This window comes from Galleria mellonella, unplaced genomic scaffold, assembly GCF_026898425.1.
Source record: "Galleria mellonella isolate WM207_F2 unplaced genomic scaffold, CSIRO_AGI_GalMel_v1 utg93, whole genome shotgun sequence".
Lineage (NCBI taxonomy): Eukaryota > Metazoa > Arthropoda > Insecta > Lepidoptera > Pyralidae > Galleria > Galleria mellonella.
The window spans coordinates 1,440,116-1,464,264 of record NW_026442176.1 but is presented as its reverse complement, the minus strand read 5'-3'; the positions used below and the strand labels follow the sequence as shown (position 1 = coordinate 1,464,264).

At 29.7% G+C, this 24,149-nt stretch overlaps 4 protein-coding genes across 5 annotated transcripts; 2 read left to right on the top strand and 2 right to left on the bottom strand.

Moving 5' to 3' along the window:
• Nucleotides 1-942: 942 nt before the first annotated feature.
• On the top strand, nucleotides 943-6,209 carry LOC113516864 (cell division cycle protein 23 homolog). The gene is made up of 7 exons (XM_026901344.3): nucleotides 943-1,562; nucleotides 2,091-2,439; nucleotides 2,986-3,165; nucleotides 3,683-3,847; nucleotides 4,235-4,481; nucleotides 4,780-4,966; nucleotides 5,871-6,209. The coding sequence occupies exons 1-7, from the start codon at nucleotides 1,131-1,133 to the stop codon at nucleotides 6,102-6,104; spliced, it is 1,794 nt and encodes a 597-aa protein (XP_026757145.1). The 5' UTR covers nucleotides 943-1,130; the 3' UTR covers nucleotides 6,105-6,209.
• Nucleotides 6,210-6,934: 725 nt separating this feature from the next.
• LOC113516686 (arf-GAP domain and FG repeat-containing protein 1) lies at nucleotides 6,935-12,644 on the bottom strand. Its single transcript, XM_026901148.3, has 6 exons — nucleotides 12,403-12,644; nucleotides 11,824-12,324; nucleotides 11,292-11,425; nucleotides 11,120-11,185; nucleotides 10,895-11,028; nucleotides 6,935-9,184 (listed from the first exon to the last, which is right to left on the bottom strand). The coding sequence occupies exons 1-6, from the start codon at nucleotides 12,564-12,566 to the stop codon at nucleotides 9,134-9,136; spliced, it is 1,050 nt and encodes a 349-aa protein (XP_026756949.2). The 5' UTR covers nucleotides 12,567-12,644; the 3' UTR covers nucleotides 6,935-9,133.
• A 2,756-nt stretch (nucleotides 12,645-15,400) lies between these two features.
• LOC113516984 (zinc finger protein 569-like) lies at nucleotides 15,401-18,798 on the top strand. Of its 2 annotated transcripts, none has more exons than XM_052902612.1 (3): nucleotides 15,401-15,501; nucleotides 15,918-16,051; nucleotides 16,142-18,798. In XM_052902612.1, exons 2-3 carry the CDS (start codon nucleotides 15,935-15,937, stop codon nucleotides 16,901-16,903), a joined length of 879 nt encoding a protein of 292 aa, XP_052758572.1. In that variant the 5' UTR covers nucleotides 15,401-15,501; nucleotides 15,918-15,934; the 3' UTR covers nucleotides 16,904-18,798. The 2 variants fall into 2 exon arrangements, with proteins under 2 accessions (XP_052758572.1, XP_026757297.2); XM_026901496.3 differs by lacking the exon at nucleotides 15,401-15,501 and adding an exon at nucleotides 15,508-15,702.
• LOC113516983 (asparagine synthetase domain-containing protein CG17486) lies at nucleotides 16,610-21,119 on the bottom strand. Its single transcript, XM_026901495.3, has 8 exons — nucleotides 20,802-21,119; nucleotides 20,421-20,672; nucleotides 20,023-20,191; nucleotides 19,312-19,526; nucleotides 18,826-19,235; nucleotides 18,575-18,746; nucleotides 17,879-18,120; nucleotides 16,610-17,112 (listed from the first exon to the last, which is right to left on the bottom strand). Exons 1-8 carry the CDS (start codon nucleotides 20,850-20,852, stop codon nucleotides 16,929-16,931), a joined length of 1,695 nt encoding a protein of 564 aa, XP_026757296.2. The 5' UTR covers nucleotides 20,853-21,119; the 3' UTR covers nucleotides 16,610-16,928.
• Nucleotides 21,120-24,149: the final 3,030 nt, after the last annotated feature.

The following is a 24,149-nucleotide window of genomic DNA, read 5'->3' as shown; positions in this document are numbered from 1 at the left end:
TATATGGAATACTACTCTCATCTATAGGCAGGAGCGCCACAGTACCAATTTCTTTCGTCGGCATTCAAAGTCGGGCGGTTCGAATTATTGACGATCAGTGTCTTACTGTCCGACTCGACCCACTGAAACTGCGTAGAGATATTGCACCTCTGTTTATCTTCTACCAAATTTATCATGGGGAGTACTCTGAGAAATTGTTCGAATTGATACCCGTTGCTGATTTTCATCACAGTACAACTCGCCATAAACTAAAGTTGTGTCCTAACCATCTGGATGAGTGGTGATCCTTTATCGTGCGTTTTTTAAGGCACTTTTTTTCACTCTTTGGAATCAGCTTACAGTGGCAGTATTTTCAAGCCGATACGACATCAAAACCTTCAAAAAAAGAACACATTCCTTTTTAAAAGGCGGATAGCACACCTGTAATGCCTCTGCTGTTAAGGGTGATCATAAGCGACCGTAGTCATTTACCATAGATGAGCCGCATGCTCATTTGCCCCCTGTGTTATAAAAAAAGTAATCAAAATTCAATATTAAATAAAACAGGGTCAAGTCAACGAATTAAACTCGTGTTTTAATTGTAGCTCTTGTAGTTCAGAACCTGGTCAATTAATTCAGTAGCATTAACTTGAGTTTAGTAGCGTTAACTTGGGTTCAAAGAAAAAATAGATCGAATTAACTTGAATTGACTGTAGTTGGATTATTTAACTCGAATTCTTTGACTGAGTCGCTATTTGACAGCAAATTCGTGCAATTTATGTATCTATGTTAATTAATTTTTTTACGGTTGGTTGACTTTAGTAGTCAATGTCAATGACATTGACGTTGACATATAATCAAATAATTCAAATATTGTATTCTTTTTGAAGACTAGGCAGCATGGTCTCCGACCTTAGCCTGTTCCAAACGGAACAAACGTACTAAAAAAAAAAAAAAATCAAATATTGTATTTACATATATAGTAAGCTTCTTAACTACCTATTTCTAAATTTTCAATCATTTTATATTTATTTACTTGCAATTTCTCATAACTAACTGAAACAATAACTTGTTATTTAAATTTTTATTACATTCTATATGTTTTATAATTTGAATATCAATAAAAAATTGTAAATTGCTTGTAATCTAAAATGCAACCTCTATTGATCAATACCAAAACAGATATTCAAATTGATTTAAATCAAGTTAAAATTGATCTTCGGCATGGAATACGAGAGTGTGTCGACCGAGGTTTAACTCAGACTGCAAAATGGCTTGCAGAACTAAATTATGCTTTGAAAGATCATAAAATCGTATATGAAGAAACTTCTACACCCTATGAAGACGGTACTGTAATAGAAGAAAGAGAAGCATACATGTTAGCAAGAAGTTATTTTGATTGCCAAGAATTCGATAGAGCTGCCCATTTTCTAGAAAACTGTACCAGTCCAAAATGTGTTTTCCTTCAGAGATACTCTCAGTATATGTCTAGTGAAAAGAAAAGATTGGATAATGCCACTGACTCTGGAACAGAAAATACAGAATCAACACAAGTGTTGCTAGATCTCTTATCTTTCTTTAAGGTTTGATGCATTTTATTTAATAACTTTTGCATCCATGACTTTGTTCCATGGTATTTTGATTTGTTCAATCAGTATATATAAATTACCTGTATCTTTTTCCATCCCAAACAATATTTATACCAAATTTCATGACGATTGAGCTGTCATTAAAAGATAACAAAATAAATTTTCACAATTATAATATTAGTAACAGTATTACTTTTTATTAATTGTATAAATGGAACTGCTATGCATGCATGAGACGGGTTGTGAAAGTGGATGAAACAAGAGCATTTGTAGGGATAGAGGCCTTTGCACTCTATTCTCTGAGTATCCTGCAAGGAACTCAGCATGAAGATAGAAACAATTTCATATACATTTTGTGATGATAATTTTATTCATACACTACTGTATCTGTACCTTATAATAGTAAATTATGAAAATATATAAATATCCTAATTGTCATTCTCTTAATGGATTAATGAATATTAATATTATACTATATAAATTATGATTTCCAATTTGAATAAAGTTTCCATCAATTTGCAGGCTAATAGAAATAATTTGGATGGATATCTTCTCTACCTAGAAGGAATAGTATTAAAAAAGTTAGATTTACGAAATCAGGCTGTCACAGTGCTCCAGGCTTCGGTGCAGGCTACCCCGATTTTGTGGGCAGCCTGGGTGGAACTTGCAAGTCTTGCTAATGAGTATGAGGCACTTGATTCACTTCAACTCCCAAAACATTGGATGATGTACTTCTTTGCAGCTCATGCTTTTATTGAGTTAAAGCTATCTGATCAAGCACTAGAAGCCTATACAATGCTTGCATCCGCTGGTTTTGACAAAAGTACTTATGTCACAGCTCAGATGGCTATTGCACATCATGACAGAAGAGGTAAGATATAAATATATGTTCTAAGCCAGTAGCATTGTATAAAAAGACCATAATAACAATACATGCATATTTATATATTTTTCCATATTCTATCCTAATTATTTTTAATTTATGTACCCTTAATTTAGACTAAGTGTTGAATACTTTAATATTAAATTTTAGTAGTCTATAGTAATGAATTTAATAATTTGAAAAAAATCTTAATGTCTAATTTTAAATCATCATGAAGTAGTGATATTAGTTTGCAAATTTAAAAAAGAAACTACCTTGTATTTGCGAATCCTAAGTATAATATACATTGAAACCTAAATTGAAACAATTTTATGAAAGTTTCAAGGCAATGTAACACAAAAGTGTATAAAACATTATACAAAAGTTCAACATCTTAGACTTGAGAAGTGGTAATGTAATAGAAATATGGACATCATAATGTATCCTGTGATATCCATATTTTTGTTCATATGTACAGGTGACAGATACCACTTTTTATCAAGCTTGCTTACAAGTTCAAATCACATAAGTTACATTTATTTTTCATTATTCCAGATGTGGATTCCTCATTAGCTTTATTTCGAGAATTATTTCAAACTGACCCATACCGCTTAGATAACTGGGATGTATACTCCCACCTTCTGTATTTGAAAGAAAAACGCATGGAGCTGGCAGATTTGGCTCAAAGAGCTGTATCAATTGATAAATACAGAGTTGAAACATGTTGTGTTATTGGTAAGTACAAATACAAATTATTTTTTTGACAGAGATGAGTTAACATAACATTAGAGACCATGATTGTTACAGATAAATTGTAAACCTCTTTTAAAATATATTTTTTAACCCTACAGTATAATTTTTAGTTGTCAGTTTTAATAGGGAGCAATACTACCACCATCTCTCAGACTAATTTGATTTTGTAAATATTATTTATTATCACCAGAGTAAATTTAGATTAATGTTAACCTTTGAAATGACAACTATTAATTAGAAATTTATATTGAATTACCAATAATTGCCAATGTAGAGATATTTTTTTGCAATTAGAAATGTCAAACAATAAATCATTTGTAATAATATAATTCATTTGTAATTTTATTTTATAATTTAAATCTTATTGTTATTATTTATTTTATTAATTTCAAAATTATAATGTAAATATTGACTTGCCATTGTGTGACGAAAATTGTTACATTGGTTAATAAAGAAATATGAATAAATCTCTTATATATAATATTTTTATGTACCACAGGTAACTACTACAGTTTGAGGGGTGAACATCAGAAAGCCGTTATTTACTTTCAACGAGCATTGTCTCTTGATCCTCAATATTTATCTGCTTGGATTTTGATGGGTCATGAATTCATTGAACTACAGCATTCAAATGCTGCTATACAATGCTATAGACAAGCTATAGGTATGAGTAATTCTATTTGTATATATTTAAAAAAAAAACTTGATAATATAAAATAGATATATTTTTTTTAAATTATACCAATTCTAAAATTTGCATATTAATAGAATTTAACTTATAAGAATCAGTAGGTACATAGCACAAAATATTGTACAGTCTAATTCAATAAAAATATAATGAAAAGGTGACCAAATTTTGTTGACATTATCGCAGAAACACTAAATAAAATTAATGACAGCAGATTATCAATTATTTATTTGTGTACATCTACATCAAATTCTATTGAAACAACTGAAGTATCGTGATTGTAATAAAATTACCTATTTAAAGATTTGTAATTTATTAAAGTACTAGTTACTAAAAAATACTAATCCCATATTTTTCTTCCAGATGTAAACAGAAATGATTATCGGGCTTGGAATGGATTAGGACAAGCATATGAAATCTTAGGATTAAATGGATACTGTATATACTATTACTCTAGAGCGGCACAGCTTAAACCAGATGACTCCAGGATGCTGGTATCACTTGGGGAAGCTTACGAAAAAATGGATAAAATACCAAATGCGCTCAAGTGTTATTATAAGGCGCATAGTACAGGAGACATCGAAGGAATGGCGTTGTTCAAATTAGCAAAGTGAGTATAATTGTACACTGGATGTACATGAATCCTGCTTTTCTGGTAACATTAACATTTTCAGGGTTTCTATCCATATGACTTAATAAGTAAGTAAATTCCCGTGTTCGATTCCCAATCAAGTCTATTACGAACTTTTCTGAAATATGAGTGAGATTCATATTTCAGAATATTCCTTTTGTCCCGTATTTTGGGTTACGTTTCCAGAAGTTTGTCTAGTCATACACGATCTCGTAACTCAAAGACCAGGCATTTGGTGTGTATGACAAATGTATTTAGTTATTATTATGCTTTACAGATTATATGAAAAATCGAATATGCCAAACAGTGCAGCAGCAGCATATACTGCGGCGTGCCAAGACCCAGCCAATGCTGGTAGTAAAGAATTACCGACGGCTCACAGATATTTAGCTCAGTATTATTTGAGATTCTCGTTGCTAGATCACGCCGCTCACTACGCGTATAAGTGCTTGGAAAATGAAAGTGTAAGTAGAAAATATAGATATATAAAACCTTTTATGACCACGTACACATATTACATAAGGTCAACGCAGACTATTGCAGTTTGTTTTGAAAGATTCGAATGATAACTAATTAATTTCATCGCTTTTAATCGTTGTTCTGTGGCGAATGAAGATTTGGGGCCCCATTGCTAACATTATTACCCCGTCAAATCGATCTTTACGCGTTTACTCATGGAAACCATTTTTATTTGATTTCATTCTTACCTATCACTACTCAATAGTCCCTAACTAACGTAAACCTATAGCTCAGGCGGTATTATCATTCCTATTTACACATAAAATATATATAATTTTTATAATTACTCCTCTCCATCCAAAGGTTGCCTGGAAGAGATCGCTCTTAACGATAAGGTCGCCCATTGTTTTCTCATTGTGATTATTTATATTTACTTTTGGAGGAAACAATAAAGAGTATATATCTATCTATCTATAAAATATAAAGCTGTTATTCTGCGTTAATTCATAAAATTGCATGAATTAGGCGTTATATAACGGAAGTTCATATCACTGGTGAGTTGATTACAATTATTTTAATTCCGCTATCATTAGTATGCGTGTGACTACCGACATTTATTACTGAGGATTGATTATTATTAATTAGGAATCTTCCAAATTATCAAAAATCTACACTAAGCTTCAAGCAGCGATCGATGGCTCTTTGTTTAGAGAGGGGTGAAACCCGTATCGTAACATGAGTGTGGCAGTTATCCAAGTCCACATTTATGTAATCACAGATTGGTGACTAATAGGGAATCATAAAACTTAATTATGAAAATACTTCTAAGCAATTTACGGAAATTTACTGTCCGCGATTAGGTTCGCCAAGCATCAGTATTAACAACCTGACATGTTTAAATATTCACAGTCGAAAGAAGCTGGAAAAAATATTCTCAAGACAATATCAGAGAAACGGCTAGCAGCATCAAGTTCATCACAGCCTCCAAGCTTACCCGACGATCTGCCTGAAGCCATAAAAAACGTGTCAGCCGCATCGTTATCACACGACCCGTCAAAGACACCATTACCTAGCCCTAATGTGACGCCGGACAATTTTTCCACACCACTAATGGCCAGGAAAAATATAAAATACAAAATGTGACATACGATTGCACGCAAGTGTAAAATGTGAGTAATGAACAGTAGATGAATAATCGTGTTTAACTAATTGTAATTATAAGATAATAAAGAAAAATAAACAATTTAAGGCAGTTATTTTACCTATAATACTTGTCCTTTTCAATAGAACTTACTGAAAAAAATTTTATTTGTATTACTCAGTAGTACCAAAAAAAAACCTAACTCTACTGTCTTATGGTCGAGTCCTTAGCGTAGTACGGTATACTGTCTGTGGTCGGGTCAAATATTAATTTGTTTACATTTTCTTTAAGTTCTATTAAAACAGACTACACAACTTCTACTCTATTCATGGGGGGGGGGGGGGAAAGGGATTGTTAGTAATGGAGACTAAAAATCCCATTGCTAGGAATAAACTCAATCAGGTCGACCTCCTCGTGGTTCCCCCTGGAAACTATCATGGTTAATTCCTGATGAATTCGTCATGATGGGCTCACTGGCCTATTTTCATTCTCATCGATCACCCTTCACTGGTGCTCCGCTAGCGTATCCCATTAGCGCAGGCGGGGTTACCATTTCATTTTCATCCACAAAAAAAAAACTATTCATGACCTGATGTGTAAAAATAGAAAAATCAATAGAATTATAACATTCCTGGTACTATACAGCTACAACTACCCCGTAAATTATAATTGCAAACCATGAATGCAAAAATCACACACCACAGTGCCATAATTACTTTTTTTTTTAATTATCTTACCTTTCCAAAAAAAAACTCTTGCTTTATACAAAACGTAATATCAGGGTTGTCTTCTGTTTTGAAGTAGATATTATTTTAAAATAAAATAATTAAAATTTATTAAAAAAAATGTAATAGTGATTAAATTTTTTACAACTTTTATACAAATTAACAGATCTTAGTGCTCAAATAGTAAAAAAACAATTACAAACTAAATAAATAGCAAAAGTGCATTGATTAGAAAATTAATTTGTTCAAATTAGCTCCATGCAAGTAAAAAATATTTCACTGATACAATCACAGATTAAATACGATTTGAGAGCTTTTTCCAATATATGTATGCGTTTTTTTTTTATATCTATCATGAAATATGCCCAACTAATCACAATGTAAATATTTTATGAATGAAATAAACCAGATGTTATTTTACGGAAGTCCATATCACTGGTTAGTCGATTAGAATTATTTAATTTCGATACCATCAATACGTGTGCGACTGCCAACATTTAAATATTGACTTCTATAGTAGAAGTATATATTATATATTATCTTCTATCAGTAGAAGTTCTACGATCTTCCATTGTTAGTCATCAATTTCCGACCGTTATCTAGTCCATGTTTTAAGGCAAATCAAATCAAACGTTAATACTAGGTTACGAGCTGCAATCTATAAATTTTTCCGAAGACGCCTTGTGCAACATGTGCGTGTACTGGATAATGGTCGGAGATAGATACTAATACAGAAGGTCGTAGAATTTCTGCGGATGGTAATAGCAGTAAATCTTCAAATGTTAGCAGCTGTACACATACCAATAGTAGCGCAATTAAATATAGTAATTCTAATCTACTAACCAGTATTTATATTACAATGTATTTATATTACATCTATTTATATAATATAAATACATAATTTAATAGAGAATATTTGGATCTAAATATTATGGTACAGTATGGAAACAATATTATTATTAAAGCAAAAATATTAATAACTAACATGACAAAAAGTATATAAGAAAATTGTCATATTCATTGTCATTTCTGTTAAAATAGGTACTAGACTTTTTACGAAATAAATTCTCAAATTATTTCATTTCATTATAGTGTTTCACCATTATATATAATAAATAATAAAACATACATTTGAATTCTTAATGAGGTGAGCAAGAGCCTAACGCATTTTTCTACAATATACTTTTGTCATTGTATTTTTTATTTTATCAGGCTTTTGTAAAAAACTTAGGACTTAACTTCCTTACAACTCAAACTACCAGGTACAAATGATTATACATAAAAACTTTACTCAATACTACTATGCAGTAAAATCAGGTGTTTGTAAAATAACACTAACTTTTGCCACTAAAATAGCCAATTTAGCATACTAGACAAGAAGCCATGGTCTATTATTAATAACAAAATATAATTAAAAGGCGCTTGAATGTTTATACGATCAAAATCTGTGCAATGACGTCATACCACAGCCCAGATGACTCATTTACATATGTATTATCAATTTAATCTACTCATTCGAGTCATAACAAACCGGAAACTAGTAGCAAATATTTAGTATGTTTATGACTACAATTTTTTGTGCAATCTACATAACAATCGTAATGTCATAAACTCTCGTCAAATTTTGTATATTTTCATTATTATTATATATTCAAGTAAATGTAATTTCTGTAACATATTTCAAATTATCCCTATTATTTACATAAAACAATTTTAAAACAAACCTTTGAAGTTAAACTTAATAAAGAGTTGTTCTCATATAACCAGTTTTACAATAACCGTTGAATACATTTTGGATTACCTATGTACAAATATATGAAACTGTACATAATTTAACGAGACATCCATAAGGCCACTTAAATTATTTTACTATAGCCTTGAAAAAATTGATTTCGTCTAACTACAATTAAAAATAAATTTAGAATAAAGCTAGGACCAGCATTTTAATATTTCATAACATTTACATCTAATTTATTGAATATCTTAAATTCATTCAAAATACTTAAACAGTTTCAAAAATACCAATATACCAACAATTCAGACAGTAAAATACATTTTCTTATATTGGGATTTTTAAGGCATACTGAGGGACTAAGTTTACAACCGTAATAAGCACATTAGGTATATTATCAATAAATAACTGATAGTTGTTTAAATATAACATTACCAGAGTGGCAAAATTAATATTAATAAATAATAATTAAACTGTTTTAATTATATTAAACTTTGTAGCTTGATTTGTGCTTCTGTTGCATTTATTTGTTCTCTAAATCATGATATGGCTCTTGGTTGACTCATGAATTCTATCAGAGGAATGGATTCTTAGAGTTTACAAAGCCCCCATTGTTTGAAGATGGCTGAAATGATTAGATACAGTTAGTTGAGTAGAGTAATAATTCACACAGAATCCTTATCAATAAACAGTAGAAATGAATCATTGAGGACATTAATCATATCCATGTAGAATAATATGATCGAAATTCTATAAGCAAGCCTTATTATATATATTATTTAATAATGTAAGCATACAACTATTACACTATAAAAATATGTATACAATAGGAAAATATGAATATACTATAAATAAAATGTCTGCCATAAAGTCTCATACACCCCCTGATAAAGTCGAAACAATTGTCGGACACAACAAACACAGTAATTTTTTTTATATATCATGAAGGTAGCAAACAAACATACAGCCCATCTGATGGTAAACAGATATTATAGCTTATAGACACCCGCATCACCAAGGATGTCACTTACGCGTTACTGACCCTATATAAATGCACAAGGAGAAGTTCGTAAAATTCCCGATGTGCATTTATATAGACATAAATATACCTATGGTAATAACCAAGCTATGAAATATCTTTGTATTTTATTAAGTAACTAAGGGATGTCGCAGACACTGTACAATCAAAGTATGATTAAAAAAAAAGAGAGAGAGAGAGAGAGAGTTTTTATATAATGAATGATATTTTATATAAAATCTGTTATAGATAATGCTTTCATTTCATGCTTATTATCATGATAAGATGTTGGTGATGATCATATCTGTATACTTACATTATCATCTTTTTGACCATAATATGAATTATATAACAAATTATGTTTATCAAGACAATTTATTTTTAAGGCTTTTATGATCAAGTTCTCAGATGTCTAAAATTATAACTAGTAATGATTACATAGTGAATCAACATAATGTTCTGTGATTGTTTACTAATTTTACCTTTACATTTATCATATTGCACATAAACATTACATAATGTTCCACATAAACAAAGAATATATGTATTTAATTATAATAGATGAAATAAATACGTGCCCTGCATTATTACTAAAAATGTTTAAAAGTTGAGTGGTAACATAATGGATCATAGATATCAAAAATATAATGGTCTAGACACAAGGATATTATAAACTTTTTCTTAGTTAATTATTAATACAAGACATATACATATAAATATAACATTAACAGCTTATCATAAAATACTGTTTTTATTACCAAATTTTCAGTAATCAATTAGGCAAGCTTTAGAGTTTCCCATTATGCTCTTCTAGGAAATTGGATGTGTTTTACATCCCATGACTGACCTTTATTTACCTCTATTAACTCTGTATAACTTGAATTATTCTTTGATAAAAAAAATGTAGCATACTATGCAATGTTATATCTACAGTATTAATTTCAATCTCAGTAAGGTAATACCCTGAACATATCCAATATTTAGAACTGACTGATAACTGCATAGGTCAGGGTATAATTTAACATTTAAATTACTTTTAAATTATTAAAGAAAACATGCTGAAAATCCTGTGAGTAATCAAGAGTTGGGATGTTCAAATAAATGACAAATTTGTGAAATTTGAGACATGCTTAACTCTGTGTTTGCATAAGTTGATGTATTATATTATATATATATATATGTCACCATCACTGCCTTAGCATTTGGTATAGAAATCTCTAAATCTTAAAGAATAGTTACATTGCATATTTGAATATGTTTAACCTTTTGACTTCAATTGTTAATATGTATTTATGTTACATAAAGAAATATTCATACCATAAAGGGGTTGACAGGAACTGGTGTAGCAAGAGTACTCCATCCTCCATTAAAAAAGGGATTCTTATTCGCAAACAGGTCATTGGTTGTGGAGCTTTGGAATGGGTTCTTATTGTTAACAATGGTGTTTTCCTCTGCAACAAAGCAAGAATAACTTAACTATTCAAAAACATTAAAGGAAATTAATTAAAAGTACCTCTAAGTATATTACTATTACACACTTACCCATATTTTTCATATTTTGCTGTCTTAAAGCTAGATCTAAATCAGCTAAAGCAGCATAGCGATCATCTGAAATAAATGTACAATTAATAACATGTAAAATAACTCATTAACAACTAAAATTGCCCACATTATAAATTAATATTAAATAATTATAAACAAAACAACAACTTACTTGATGTTGATGTAGTTGAATTGAAAGCATTAAATGTAGGAGTAGTTGACGGTTGCGAAACGAAATTATTGTTTGTATTATTATTATACTGACTGCTGTTGTAAATATTTGCTGTTGAAAAGTCAACAGGAAAACTGTAAGGAAAATTTATATAAAGTTCAATTTATATATTGCCTATAATATTATTGATATATTTTTTTTTTGATGTGTGAAAATGGTATGGTAACTCCTCCTGCGCTAACAAGATACGCTGGCAGAACACCAGTGAAGGGTGATAGATGAGAATGAAAACAGGCCAAATGGGCTAAATATCATGATGGGCTATTTAGCCCATCATGATATTTGTATGATAAATTCATCAAGAATGAACCCCAAGGTCAACCTGGTTGAGTAAATTGCTAGCAATGGGATTCCCAGTCCCCATTACTAACAATCCCTTCCCCCCCCCCCCCTATTACTGATATTAGATGTTCTTTAAATAATTACAGGTGATAAATTATTAGTTAATGTTTATATTTAAACTGCGACTTACTCAGGTACTGTGGTGTTAGCTGGATTCTGAGCTGGCATGCTTGCATTGTTTATCAATGGCCTGTTGATGGGTCTGCCTAGTTTATGGTTTGAATCATTAACTGCAGGAAGCACATTGTTCACTACTCTTGCTGTCTGGACCATTGTATTATTATTTACTACAGCTTTAGATGTTTGAGGCGAAATCGTTATCAATGGAGAGGGATTTGTCGTTACACTACTTGTAGCCTTAGTTTTCGATTTGTTTTTTGATGATGAACTACCGTTTACGACAGGATTATTGAGTGGAGAGTCCAAATAGTACCGCTTCTTCTCGTACTTGTCCGACATAAAATCTTTCACGCTTTGTTCGTCAGTAAAGTTCACACTTTCACCCTCGTATAGACCTAGCCACACTCGCCTACAATAATCATTACCCCTTGCTTTTATAAATTCCAACTCTTCCGGCGTAAAGGTGGCCATAGAAATGGACTTTACGCGGTGAGGCGGAGTTAGACCACGCCTAAAATATAACAATTCATATAGAGTGTTTGTTGATTACGAATATTAATATGCAACAAAACGCAAAAACAATACTCACAACATTCCTGAACATTTCGAACACACGAAGGATCCAATCGTGGTATTTACATAAGTAGGTCCTCTTTGGTTGCAATCTAGACAGTATTTATTTCCATTTAATGAAATAAGCTCTCGTAAAATTTCTAAATTTTTGTCGTCCTGCTTCCGACGATTTGCAGCCATTTTTGAATTGAAATGTTTCTATCTGTAAGATAAAGACGATAAGTTAATACCTATGATTGGCGAACAAAATTTATATATCTGACTTTTGTTAGGTGACTGATACATGACAAACTGACGTGAAAATGTCTAACCTCAATCTTAGCAATATTTTTAAATTGAATGACGTTACGAAGACATTTTGCAGTCCGTATATGATCAAGATCTATACGCTATTTATTTGTAAATAGCGCGAATTCTTATACAAATACAAATACAAATGACTTTATTGTGGATCATAGGTCAAATTAAGGTTATTACATCAGTTAAGTATATATTAGTATCTCCATGTACTGCTATATAAGCGTACAATATATGGAACAGTTAACAGTATATAAAACATAACATTTAAAATTATATAGTGAAACAAAATATATTTATATGAGACATAATTTTTTACTAATGATGACTATTTATCTTTATCATTGATATATTCGTTTAGACTATAATAACATTTATTTATTAACATGAAGGTTCTTTTTAAAAACATTTGTCTCAGTCAATCCTCGTATACGTTTTGGTAATTTATTATAAATTATTACAGCTTTACAAAATATACTGTCTTTCATCAGTTTTCTTTTAGATGGTACTACACATAATTGGTCAATATGCCGAGCTAGAGCTCGCACTAGAGTGCGAAATTTAAATCTATCAATATTAGTTTTTACAAAATTAGCACACTCATAAATATACAAACAAGGCACTGTTAATAATTTTAATTGTTTAAAATGTGACATGCATGTGTCTCGCCTTCGCAAATTACAAATGGCCCGTATGCAACGTTTTTGATATTTCAAAACGATATCTTTATCAGTAGAGTTTCCCGAAAACAGTATGCCATACCTCAATAAGGAACCTACCTGTGCATGATATGACGATAAAACTGTTTCCATATTAACAATTTTACGTAGTTTATACAAAGCATATGCATATTGACTTAAATTTTTATTTTAAAACAAATATAATTAGTAAATAAATAATAATTGTATTTATACTTAAAATTGAAAGTATTTACCTACTTTAGTGGTTTCTTTAATAGATTTATTTTTTATTTTATAATTTTTGTATCTTTTTATTTTGTAAAAATTAATTTCACAGTGTGTTATATACAACACAAATAAAAAAGGTTAGTTAATTTGATACTCTACACATCTACAGAGTGCCTCAGAAGTCGACGTCAAGCCGGAATCGAGTAACAGGTTAAGTCGTAATTGTTATTAGTAAAATAAAAAATCTAAGTTACATATTTTAAAAATTATAAACATTTGAAAAATAATTGAGAATATCTACCTGTGACGGTGTTTTTATTCCTGTTACTGTAGATATGTACTTTTATAATATTTGTTTTTTTTTTTTATTTTGTGTTTCCCAATACTTCTTTAAACTCTGACTTAAAATTTAAAGTTTGCTCATGCTTGGAAGTAAATGTTTCTTTTGCCCAACTAAAGATGCAAAATAAATATTTAGTTCAATTTTGACTGACCATACTAAAAAAATATACTAGGTGAGTTTGGCAAAGTAATTTTAAAAGTTAGCGCATTTTAAAATAAAGATTCCAAAATATTATGAGACTATTAATTTATTTCTTAAATTGCAGACTTTTTCTCTAATAAAAACCAGTTTTAAACTAATTTTTCTTATTTACTTAAAAATGATTTAAATGTACCTATGCTCAAGGCCGTTACTTTTAAAATTCCAGTTGGATTGAGATGGGTAATATAATTTTAAGAAATGTGGGCGAAACAGTTAGTGACGCTATTAAATTAAATTATTAAATTAAACATCAACAATTTGAATACTTAGATTTATTATTTGCACAACAATTGTTTAACATCAATTATTTAGATTACAATAGATGTTCAATCTATCTTCCTTCAGCTGCAATGCAAGCTTCTTAAAAAAGTTCAGATTATCACACAAGCGAATCTTCCATTGTTAACAAATTCAGCTACCTCCATTAATCTTTGTCATAGCTCAGTTAAACCTTTAATTGGCTTTAAATAAACTTTTTCTTTTTTTGCTACCCCGTAAAAAAAAACGTAATGGATTTAAGTCAGTTGAACGGGCTGGCCATGAGATTGTACCAGATTATCTTAATCATTTGCCCTAGTATTTTTCATCAAGGTATACTGTAACCGAGATGGCATAGTGCGCTTAGCAGCATTCGTGCTGGTATATACCACATTTCCCTGTCAATGTGTATTTAGTGGCACAGTTAGCAGTGTTTTATATTACATCTATTTTAAACAAATAGTTTTAAACCTTGTAAATTTTGTCCCTGTGTACATCTATAATCATTGCTATATCTTAGATTATATAGATAAAAAGTCTTCATACAAATGCATCGCCAAAAACAGGTGTACTTTTTACTACCCATGTGAGAATAGTGTTACCATAATGACATTTATTACTCAATATATAGGAGAAATTACATTTTAAGGTTAAACTGAATACTAAAACAGTACAAAATTCTTATGAATAGACAGATAAATAGTGTATAATGATTCATAATAATGCTTATCTTTACTGATCACTTTGATTTCTATCTAAATATAGACATACGTTTTCATTTTTAAATAATTGAATGCATACGAGGGCAAAAAAGCGAGGCTTTGTCTAAGAACAAGGAATTACATAGGAGTGATAAAATTGTTAATTCATAGCAGGCTAGTGTATAAAACATGTTATACGGCCGTATAATCCTACCAAATTCAGATACAATCTACTTGCATACTTTCTACATAAACTGTGTCGAATATATAATCTAGTAATGTAAAATTTGTTATTGTCAAATATTTGACATATCAAACATTTTCTATACACTATCCTGCTACTAGTTTCCTTCTATATAATTCGTAGTTCTTAGGACTTTTTTTTGATTTAAAAAAAAAATTAAGTGGTATTAGTAAAATATTATTTATTAAAAATTTTAATAGTTATTAGGCTTAATTTGGCTGACTAAATTTTCATCTTTTTTTACACTTAATACTCTATCTATATAATCTGTTATTTTTGGATATTATCAAAACAAAATTCAATTTAAATTTTTAATTAGAATCTAGATAAATACCCAATATATACTTATATGTTCATCAAACTGGTATATTTTTTTTAATGAATAAAGCATAAAAAGTAAAAAATAACATGGAGTTGACAAGCGCTGAATACAATATAGTTACCATCTGTTTGTACATTTTGCCTAGTTTATGGAGCGTTGAAATCACATAGTACACAATATATGATAATTATACTTTAAACTTTTTTATACATACGTACATTGTAAAGGATAAATAATATATTCAAATCTTATTGTAGGTACAACGGTCGGTACAATGAACACATCACACATGTGCAGATTGTGTATGAAAACAGAATTTCTAGTAAATTTGTATAAAATAGATGGTGAAACTACTCTTGATAAGAAAATTTATTTTTGCATGGATATTATGGTATGTATAAAAATATCTTTGTAAATTGCAATATTTTATTATAACTATAAAATTATTAATATTTATTATTAATATTTTTCTATTTTACAGGTTCATCCTGATGATAAACTTCCAGCATTTATTTGTAAACAATGTACAAAGAAAATTAATAAGTTCTATAGTTTTAAATGTAAATGCCTACAAATTAATATTGAACTTAAAAATATAGAGAATAGTCAAATTTTGGACTATGATACAAATTTATTAAATTGTAATATAGAAAGTGACTCAACTAGAAATAAATTGATAGATAATAAGACAATATTGATGGAATTGACAGATCCATTAAGCCATCAGACTGAAACACCTATTACAAATAAAAGTACAGTAAGTGAAAAAACGGAAAAGATAATCAATAAAAGAAATGATAAATATCAATGTGAATTTTGTGGCTGTATATTTCAAATGAAAACTGTTTTAGAGAACCATTTAATGACACATTCTGGTATTAAGCCATACTCTTGTAATATTTGTCCAAAGAAATTTGCTAGAGCTGAGAATAAAATAATACATATGAGATCCCATTTTGGAATAAAACCATTTATTTGTGAGATTTGTGGCAAAACATCAACTAAATCCCAAGATTTAATTAGGCATATGAAAATACATAGTGATGAGAGAAACTATTCATGCTCAAGTTGTAAACTTCAATTCAAACGATCAGGTGATCTAACTAGTCACATCCGTACCCATACTGGAGCTCGACCATATCGCTGTCTAACTTGTGATAAGAGATACACTTCTCATAGTGGTCTTCGAAAACATTACAGATTGCATTGCAAAAAAGAACTACTTAATAATGTAAGTAAGTAATTGATGGCTGAATAAGTTTGTCACTTCAGCTGTCTAGAAAAGATCTTGATATATCACTTCCTTTTTCTTTTTTATTTGCTATTCTTGATCCAAACTGTAAAGCTCTTTTCGGCAGTGTAGCAACTCCAGTCAGTCCATAATTGAGAGCCACAAGTCTCAGCATCAGTTTATCTCCTATTCCAACACCTAAATTTTCATTAGGAAAACATCTGCAAAATAAATGTTTATATAACAATTTGAAATCATATACTTTCATAATTTATATTTAGAGAAAAGAAATAAGAATAAGATAATAATCTTACTCAAATCAATAAACAATCAACATATTATTTACCTACACCAGAATATATTGATTGCAAATCTAAAAAAATAACATATAGACTAACAGAGTTTGATTTCCATATAAAAGGAGGCCATGAGACTACCTATCTATCCTATTTAAGAGCTGCTCTCTTGTCAGTGGAGCTCTTGCCACTCACTATGAGATTGACTACTGAAGGCTGAAGGATACTATTTGTATGCATGAGCAAAGTTTTTAATACTTAGTACCAAAAAGAGTAGTATAAATAAAATAATGGCCAAGTACTTGATATAGGTTGCAGCGTATTGTCGCCACTTTGCCTTCATACATATAAAAATAACATAGAAGATTTATCAATCATTAATGTTATTTTATATTATTAATATGTAATAATAAAAAATTAACATGTGATGTAACAAAGTGAAAGTGAATTTGTATGTTTTATCCTTCCAGTCATTTCTTAGATTCACAGTGATAGTTCCATCTAGGCATTTATGAACCACAAATCATGCTAGTCTTAAAATTACATACATACATAAAAAAATGTACAACTAATCTTTGTTAGACATTTCCATTCCATATGTACCTATTACCTACGCAAACGTATAATTCCTGTGCAAGTGCAAAATTATTACGACACAATTAAGGTTAAAAACAATATAATAGTTTCTTACTTTAACCATGGTTTCAATTGTAACAAGAATTGAGTGAGATCTTCATCTAAATAAGGCATTCGTGGTTGTCGTCCATGGTCACATATTACTCTATTGTCACGTGCTAAGTTTCTAAAAGAAATCCGTTTCCAGTCTAACAGTAACTCTTTGTTTAATCCATCCCAACCATGACGCTTATATGCATTTCTATGTCTAGTATAACCACCAAATAATTCGTCAGCTCCAGAACCAACAAGCAATATCTAAAAATGTTTTCAAAAATTAATAAATTATTATGTAGATTATTGAAGAGCTCCCTTTTCCATATTTTTTTAATAATTTAATTAGTAATTATAAATAAGTCAAATGTTAAATAATTGTGTCACTAAAGATTTATAATAGTAACTCCTTGATCACTTAGTATGTCTATAAAAAATTGCAAAATGGTATTCACAATAATTTGGAAAACCAACAAAAGAATTTATTTAGGTTTATATGCACATTCATTTGCCTTAATTCTATAAAAGCTGAAAAATTCTACCAAATTATAAACTCGAGAATTTTGGATAATTAAATGTTTGTTCTTTATATCACGCCATCATAATTGGATTTATGCATTAAGATCAAATTAGATAATGAGATACTTTTATCCTGGTAATTTTCCTTGGAATATTCATAGTAGGTATAGTTAATATAATTAATTAAGTAATTACCTACCCTACAAGGAGATGTACCATGATTATCTTCACCTTGAGCTGCAAACCATAATGCTGATCCAAGACTTTCATCCAAAATTGTTTGTCTAGGGTATACTAAGTCTGCTATTATTTCAGACTGATATTTTTGTAACTTGTTTCTTGGAACATTTATTTCTCTAAATATCCACTGTCTGAAATTTAATTATCAATCATTAAAGATTTAATTAGCCATATAATTAAAAATGTTTTATTATTAATACAATACATTACCTTGAATAGCACAATTTTCTTAATTCTTTCAGAGACTGCTTTCCTGTTAATCTGTCTGGTACATCATAACTAGTATTGGTACCATTTTCAAATGCAACATTAATGAGATCGATACTTTGATCTTTGGGTAAATATTTATCAGCTAAAAATGCTAATAATGTACAGTCTAGTCCACCAGAAAATAGAATACCTACAGAACAATGATTACAAGTAGATTTTTTTATTTGTAAACATTTTTGGCACATTTTAGGTTGACGTTGAACTCTGATTTTAACACTTCTTTCTAACAAGTGTGTTATTTTAAAAACGGTATTCTTTATCTCTACATTAGTCAATAGTTGTCGTAAGATACTTATTTTACATTTACCAGTTTCTTTACCAACATTTTCCATGAAGTCTATTAGATTTTCCTGTAAACAATTAGTCCTATGTATACTTCATTATATATCTAATAGAAAATTAACATTAATAAGCAGAAAGTGTAACCTTCTCAAAAATGTCTGATCTTTTATCATAATTGAATGTAAATTCTTCATCAGGTAAACTTTGTTGCTGTTGCACTGATGTCATCCATTCTCCCATATCAGTTTCATCAATGATCTCAAAGTCATCATTCCAGGAAATTGATTTTAGTCTGTTTGTTTTTATGTTTAAAACATAAATATATGTAGAAGGAACTTCAATACATTTATACTTTCTACCTAAAAGTTAAACTGATATATTATTTATTTCTTGCATATATCCACAATAATTTATTTAAACAAAAGAAGTTTATTCTTTTATTAGACAAAGTTTTATAAATATGTTCATGTGTGTTTCAGACATTGATTAAGATAGGTACTACAAGTATATAACTGTGCCACTGCTAAAATACTTGCAAATTTTTATATACAAACTCTGAATTGCTTTTTATTTAGTTAATTAGACCTTATCAAGAGTAAAAAATTTGCATAGAGGACATAAAGTTATAATGTATTTGAATCCATATCTCAGTCCCATAAGGTCCAGCCAGAAACATTTTGTTAACAATTGGCACTATGGTAGCAAATTATCTACAAATATTTTTACATAGGTAAACATTTCTATGAGAAATCCAAACAATAAATAATAATAAAGTGTATATTGGATTTTTATTTTATTGTACTTTTCATTGAATGTAAATTATGTGAACTTTTTTGAGACAATATTATTACTTACCTAAAACATTGCTAAAAACCAGTGAAGTGTCATTTTTATGTACCAACAAACTATTTCTTCCAATTCTATCTCTTGTGAAATATAGATTATGATTATATTTATCATAATAAATTATACTGAATGGTCCTTTTAGAGACTTCAACTGTGTGACTATATCCTTTGGAATATTCTGAAATTTTTTTTATTGAAAATCCATACTAGTATTATGTATATGAAAGAAAGTGTTAATTTGAATATTTCAACCCCCAAAGAAAAATGTTTCATTATTACTTTTTCAAATAAATCAATCTTTAGTTTAGGTCTACCTCTTTATACGAAACTTAGATAAATTCTAATGAAATATAAATTTAGTACTCTAGTATTGATGGATTATAATAATATAATATGTAGGAACTTACATTTGCCCTAGTTAATTTCGCAACAATCACTTCTGTATCATTCATGTTACCATCCCAAGATTCATCAAAAATATCTCCATTGTACAAAAATATACCACAATCATTTTCTACAGGTTGAGATACAAAATTTGGCCCTTGTGTCCACAGAACAGCTCCACAGAAAATCACTCTAATTCCATCGTCTAAATTAATTTCTTTTCGATGGATACAATTAGGCCCTCTGTTTTTAATACGCTGCAGTAATTGGTTATCCTGCGTAAGAAACGCGGTAGGGGTTATTGATTAAATATATCAAATATAATGAAATAAAATTAGATAATAATATATAAATAAAATTTTAATCGACTATATATTTTTTAGGTTAGAACATATTTTTCTTACTTCTAAAACACTATAATTAGAATAACATATTTCACAGATTATACCACACATAGTGAGTAAATCATTAAAACTATTTTAATTCTTTCGCCTATTAAATGAATTATGTAAAACAAAAGATTTTTTTTATAATTTTTTGCAAAGAGATTTATTGGTGTTCTTTTGAAGTTTTGATGTTTTGATTGATCATTTTATTTTCACAAGCCTATGGCACTTCGAATAAAAATCCTTTTGTATGAATTTTATGCGACCAGTTTATTGAATTTGAAAATTTTACACATTATAAATCCTATTCATACTGATATTTAGGTTGGATTATAAATCATATATAGTTATAATATACACTATAACAATAAGTTATGAATATTCGTTTATTTTATTATATCAATACCTTTAGATGGTTATATAGAAATATTTTCCAGTTTTTTTTTATATAAGAGTAGTGGTGACTGTTAAGTTTGTAGGTTAAGGTAATAATTTTGTTCTACGTTATATCTAATCATTATAATGACAGCTATTATCCTTAATCTATGAGCATAGCAATGTTACAGAGCATATTGACATTTTAATTTGACAATGACAAAAAAAAGAAAAAAGGCGGGAAACTCGAATAAGAACAAGCGGGTTTTTTAAATTTTTTTTATTAATTTATTAAAACTATCTCTATCAATTCTTATTATTGAATAAAATATTATATTTTCACTAAATTCAGCGACAGTAATATAATAAGCATTCATGGAGAAGCGCAGTTGTAGAAAAAGGAAAAAAAAAGATGACGATTCAGGTGATGTAGACCATGAACCTTGTAATGACAAGGATATATATTCGGAAGATACTTCTACTGACTCAGAATCTGAAATTGATAAGGCCGATAAGTATAAACCTTACTACGTCACAGATTATATTAGAAGATATCCCGAGGAATCCCCTGGGACAGAATTTGTTGTCTTTGTAGAATCCTCAGATAGTCAGAAAACCATTGGATCCAGAGACTTGCTCTCACTCTCCTCCTGTTTAAAACGATTTAATAAAGGGGTAACTTATCTTAGATCTATAAATAAATTCAAAATCGGAGTATACTTTCAAAAGCCAGACTTAGCCAATGCTTTTTTAAATAATAAAACTTTTTTAAATGACTACCATTTTAAGGCCAGTATTCCTGCTTCTTCAACAGAAGTTACAGGCGTTATTAGAAATGTACCTACAAATATATCTAATAAAAAAATATATACTATGATATCGAGTTCTAAGAAAATTATTGCTATTAAAAGAATTTTAAGAAAAAATACCTTGACTCATGGATATGTGTTACAGCCAACTCTAACCGTGACAATTACTTTTGCTGCATCTGTATTACCTGAATATCTGGATATTGGAGGTTGGCGCCACAATGTCACTCCATATATACCACCAGTTAAACAATGCTACCGGTGCTTGAGGTATGGACATTTAGCTAAATTCTGTAAGAATTCTGAGCGTTGCAGCATCTGCAAAGGTGAGCATAATTATAAAACTTGTACAACTGGAATGGAAAACGCTATTTGTGTACACTGCAATGGAAATCACACAAGTGTATCACCGCAATGCCCTGTTAAACAAAAGAAAATTGCTGAAAATAGATCTAAATTCAGACCTGCTTCTTTTGGAGATATACTTAGCACTGAAATATTTCCTAAACTGGGTAACAAACCTAAAAAAAATGTAGACCTAATTTCAATTCTAAATTCTGATAACAAGAGTTTATCACTTTTAATAGAAAGCATAATCAAACTTATTTCACTACATAACACAAAGAACACATCTATTAACACTAAAAGTGTTTTGAATGTGTTATATGATACTTTTGGTAATAGACCTATTTCACAAAATTCAATCGAGACCAATTAACTATCATACAGTGGAACGCTCAGAGCCTACTGAGCAATCGACATATTTTTACACAATTTTTAAATGAACATCATATTCACATTGCTCTCATCTCAGAAACTTGGCTAAAACCACATTACAAATTAAAAATTAAAGATTATTGTATAGAACGAAATGATTGTGGTAATAACCACAATGGAGTAGCGATTATTATACATAATAGTATTAGATATAAAAAACTTCACTCTTTTTTCGACAATTCTTTGCAAACTATAGCTATTAGTATTGAAGTTAATAATTCTTGGTATTCAGTTGCCAGTATTTACTGTCCTACCAATAGTACACCTAGTTTTACTAAAGCCAAATTTAAGTTCTTTTTGGAGTCTCTTCCTAAACCCACTATCATATCTGGAGATTTAAATGCACATCATACTATGTGGGGTTGTACCTCCACTAATACAAGAGGTAAAGACATTCTTGATTGTTTAGATGAATGTAATTTGGTACTATTAAATGATAAGCAAGTTACTACTGTTGGCTCTCATATTTGGAGACCCAATGGCCTTGATTTAACTATGGTATCCCCATCCATATCATTAAAATGCGAGTGGTCGGTTCATGATGATCCGTTAGGAAGTTATCACCTGCCGACTTTTACTAAAATAAACACAAAGAACTCTTCATCAACTCCGTCAGGTGAACAACATGCTCCTATAGATGAAGTTAATAAACTTTTGTTAAATCGTATAAACCTACGTCTCGTTAATTGGGATCTTTATTCTGAAACTGTTAATCGATTACTTTTGGATTTCGAGTATGATGTCAATGAACCCTTAAACAATTACAATAGGTTCTGTAAAATTATTTTGACAGCTGTGGAACGTTCCGTTCCACGTAGGAACTTATCAAATAGCGGTGCAAATACTTCAAAGAGGCACAAACATATTGCAGTACCTTGGTGGAATAACAGGTGTGCGACAGCTGTCAATGATAGTAAAGCGGCTTACCTTAGGTTTAAACAAAATCCAACTCTCGATAATTACATAAATTTTAAAAGAGTTCAAGCTGTTAAAAAGTTAGTAATTAAGCAAGTAAGACAACAGGGGTGGCAGGAATTTTGTTCCAAATTTAATAGATTAACACCAATTTCCACTGTTTGGCAAAATATGAGAAAACTAAATTCAAAACATCGTCAAAATCATTTTAAAGATATATCATGGGTCAATGATTTTTTACGCAAATATACTCCTGATTTTGTACACTCATCTTTTGATGACAAACAGTTTAATTCTGTTAATTCATGCCCAAAATTTCTCACTGACCCATTCTCAATTGATGAAATATCCAGTGCAGTAAAATCTAGAAAAGATACAGCTAGTGGCCTTGATCGCTTAACATACAATATGTTTCGATTGCTGAATAAAATAAACCTTACTAAACTCTTACAAATTTTTAACGATTTATGGAAGGACTGTATTATCCCAC

What these genes read in the sequence shown, in the direction of transcription:
- LOC113516864 (XM_026901344.3), top strand. Translation starts at nt 1,131, where the DNA reads ATGCAACCTCTATTGATCAATACCAAAACAGATATTCAAATTGATTTA. An exon ending in ATCTCTTATCTTTCTTTAAG is followed by an intron (nt 1,563 to 2,090) that starts GTTTGATGCATT and finishes ATCAATTTGCAG; the next exon opens with GCTAATAGAAATAATTTGGA. An exon ending in GCGTTGTTCAAATTAGCAAA is followed by an intron (nt 4,482 to 4,779) that starts GTGAGTATAATT and finishes TATGCTTTACAG; the next exon opens with ATTATATGAAAAATCGAATA.
- LOC113516984 (XM_052902612.1), top strand. Translation starts at nt 15,935, where the DNA reads ATGAACACATCACACATGTGCAGATTGTGTATGAAAACAGAATTTCTA. An exon ending in ATTTTTGCATGGATATTATG is followed by an intron (nt 16,052 to 16,141) that starts GTATGTATAAAA and finishes TCTATTTTACAG; the next exon opens with GTTCATCCTGATGATAAACT.
- LOC113516983 (XM_026901495.3), bottom strand. Translation starts at nt 20,852, where the DNA reads ATGTGTGGTATAATCTGTGAAATATGTTATTCTAATTATAGTGTTTTA. An exon ending in ATGGTACATCTCCTTGTAGG is followed by an intron (nt 18,121 to 18,574) that starts GTAGGTAATTAC and finishes AAACATTTTTAG; the next exon opens with ATATTGCTTGTTGGTTCTGG. An exon ending in CAATTGAAACCATGGTTAAA is followed by an intron (nt 17,113 to 17,878) that starts GTAAGAAACTAT and finishes TTTATTTTGCAG; the next exon opens with ATGTTTTCCTAATGAAAATT.
- LOC113516686 (XM_026901148.3), bottom strand. Translation starts at nt 12,566, where the DNA reads ATGGCTGCAAATCGTCGGAAGCAGGACGACAAAAATTTAGAAATTTTA. An exon ending in TCGAAATGTTCAGGAATGTT is followed by an intron (nt 12,325 to 12,402) that starts GTGAGTATTGTT and finishes GTTATATTTTAG; the next exon opens with GCGTGGTCTAACTCCGCCTC. An exon ending in GCAAAATATGAAAAATATGG is followed by an intron (nt 11,029 to 11,119) that starts GTAAGTGTGTAA and finishes GCTTTGTTGCAG; the next exon opens with AGGAAAACACCATTGTTAAC.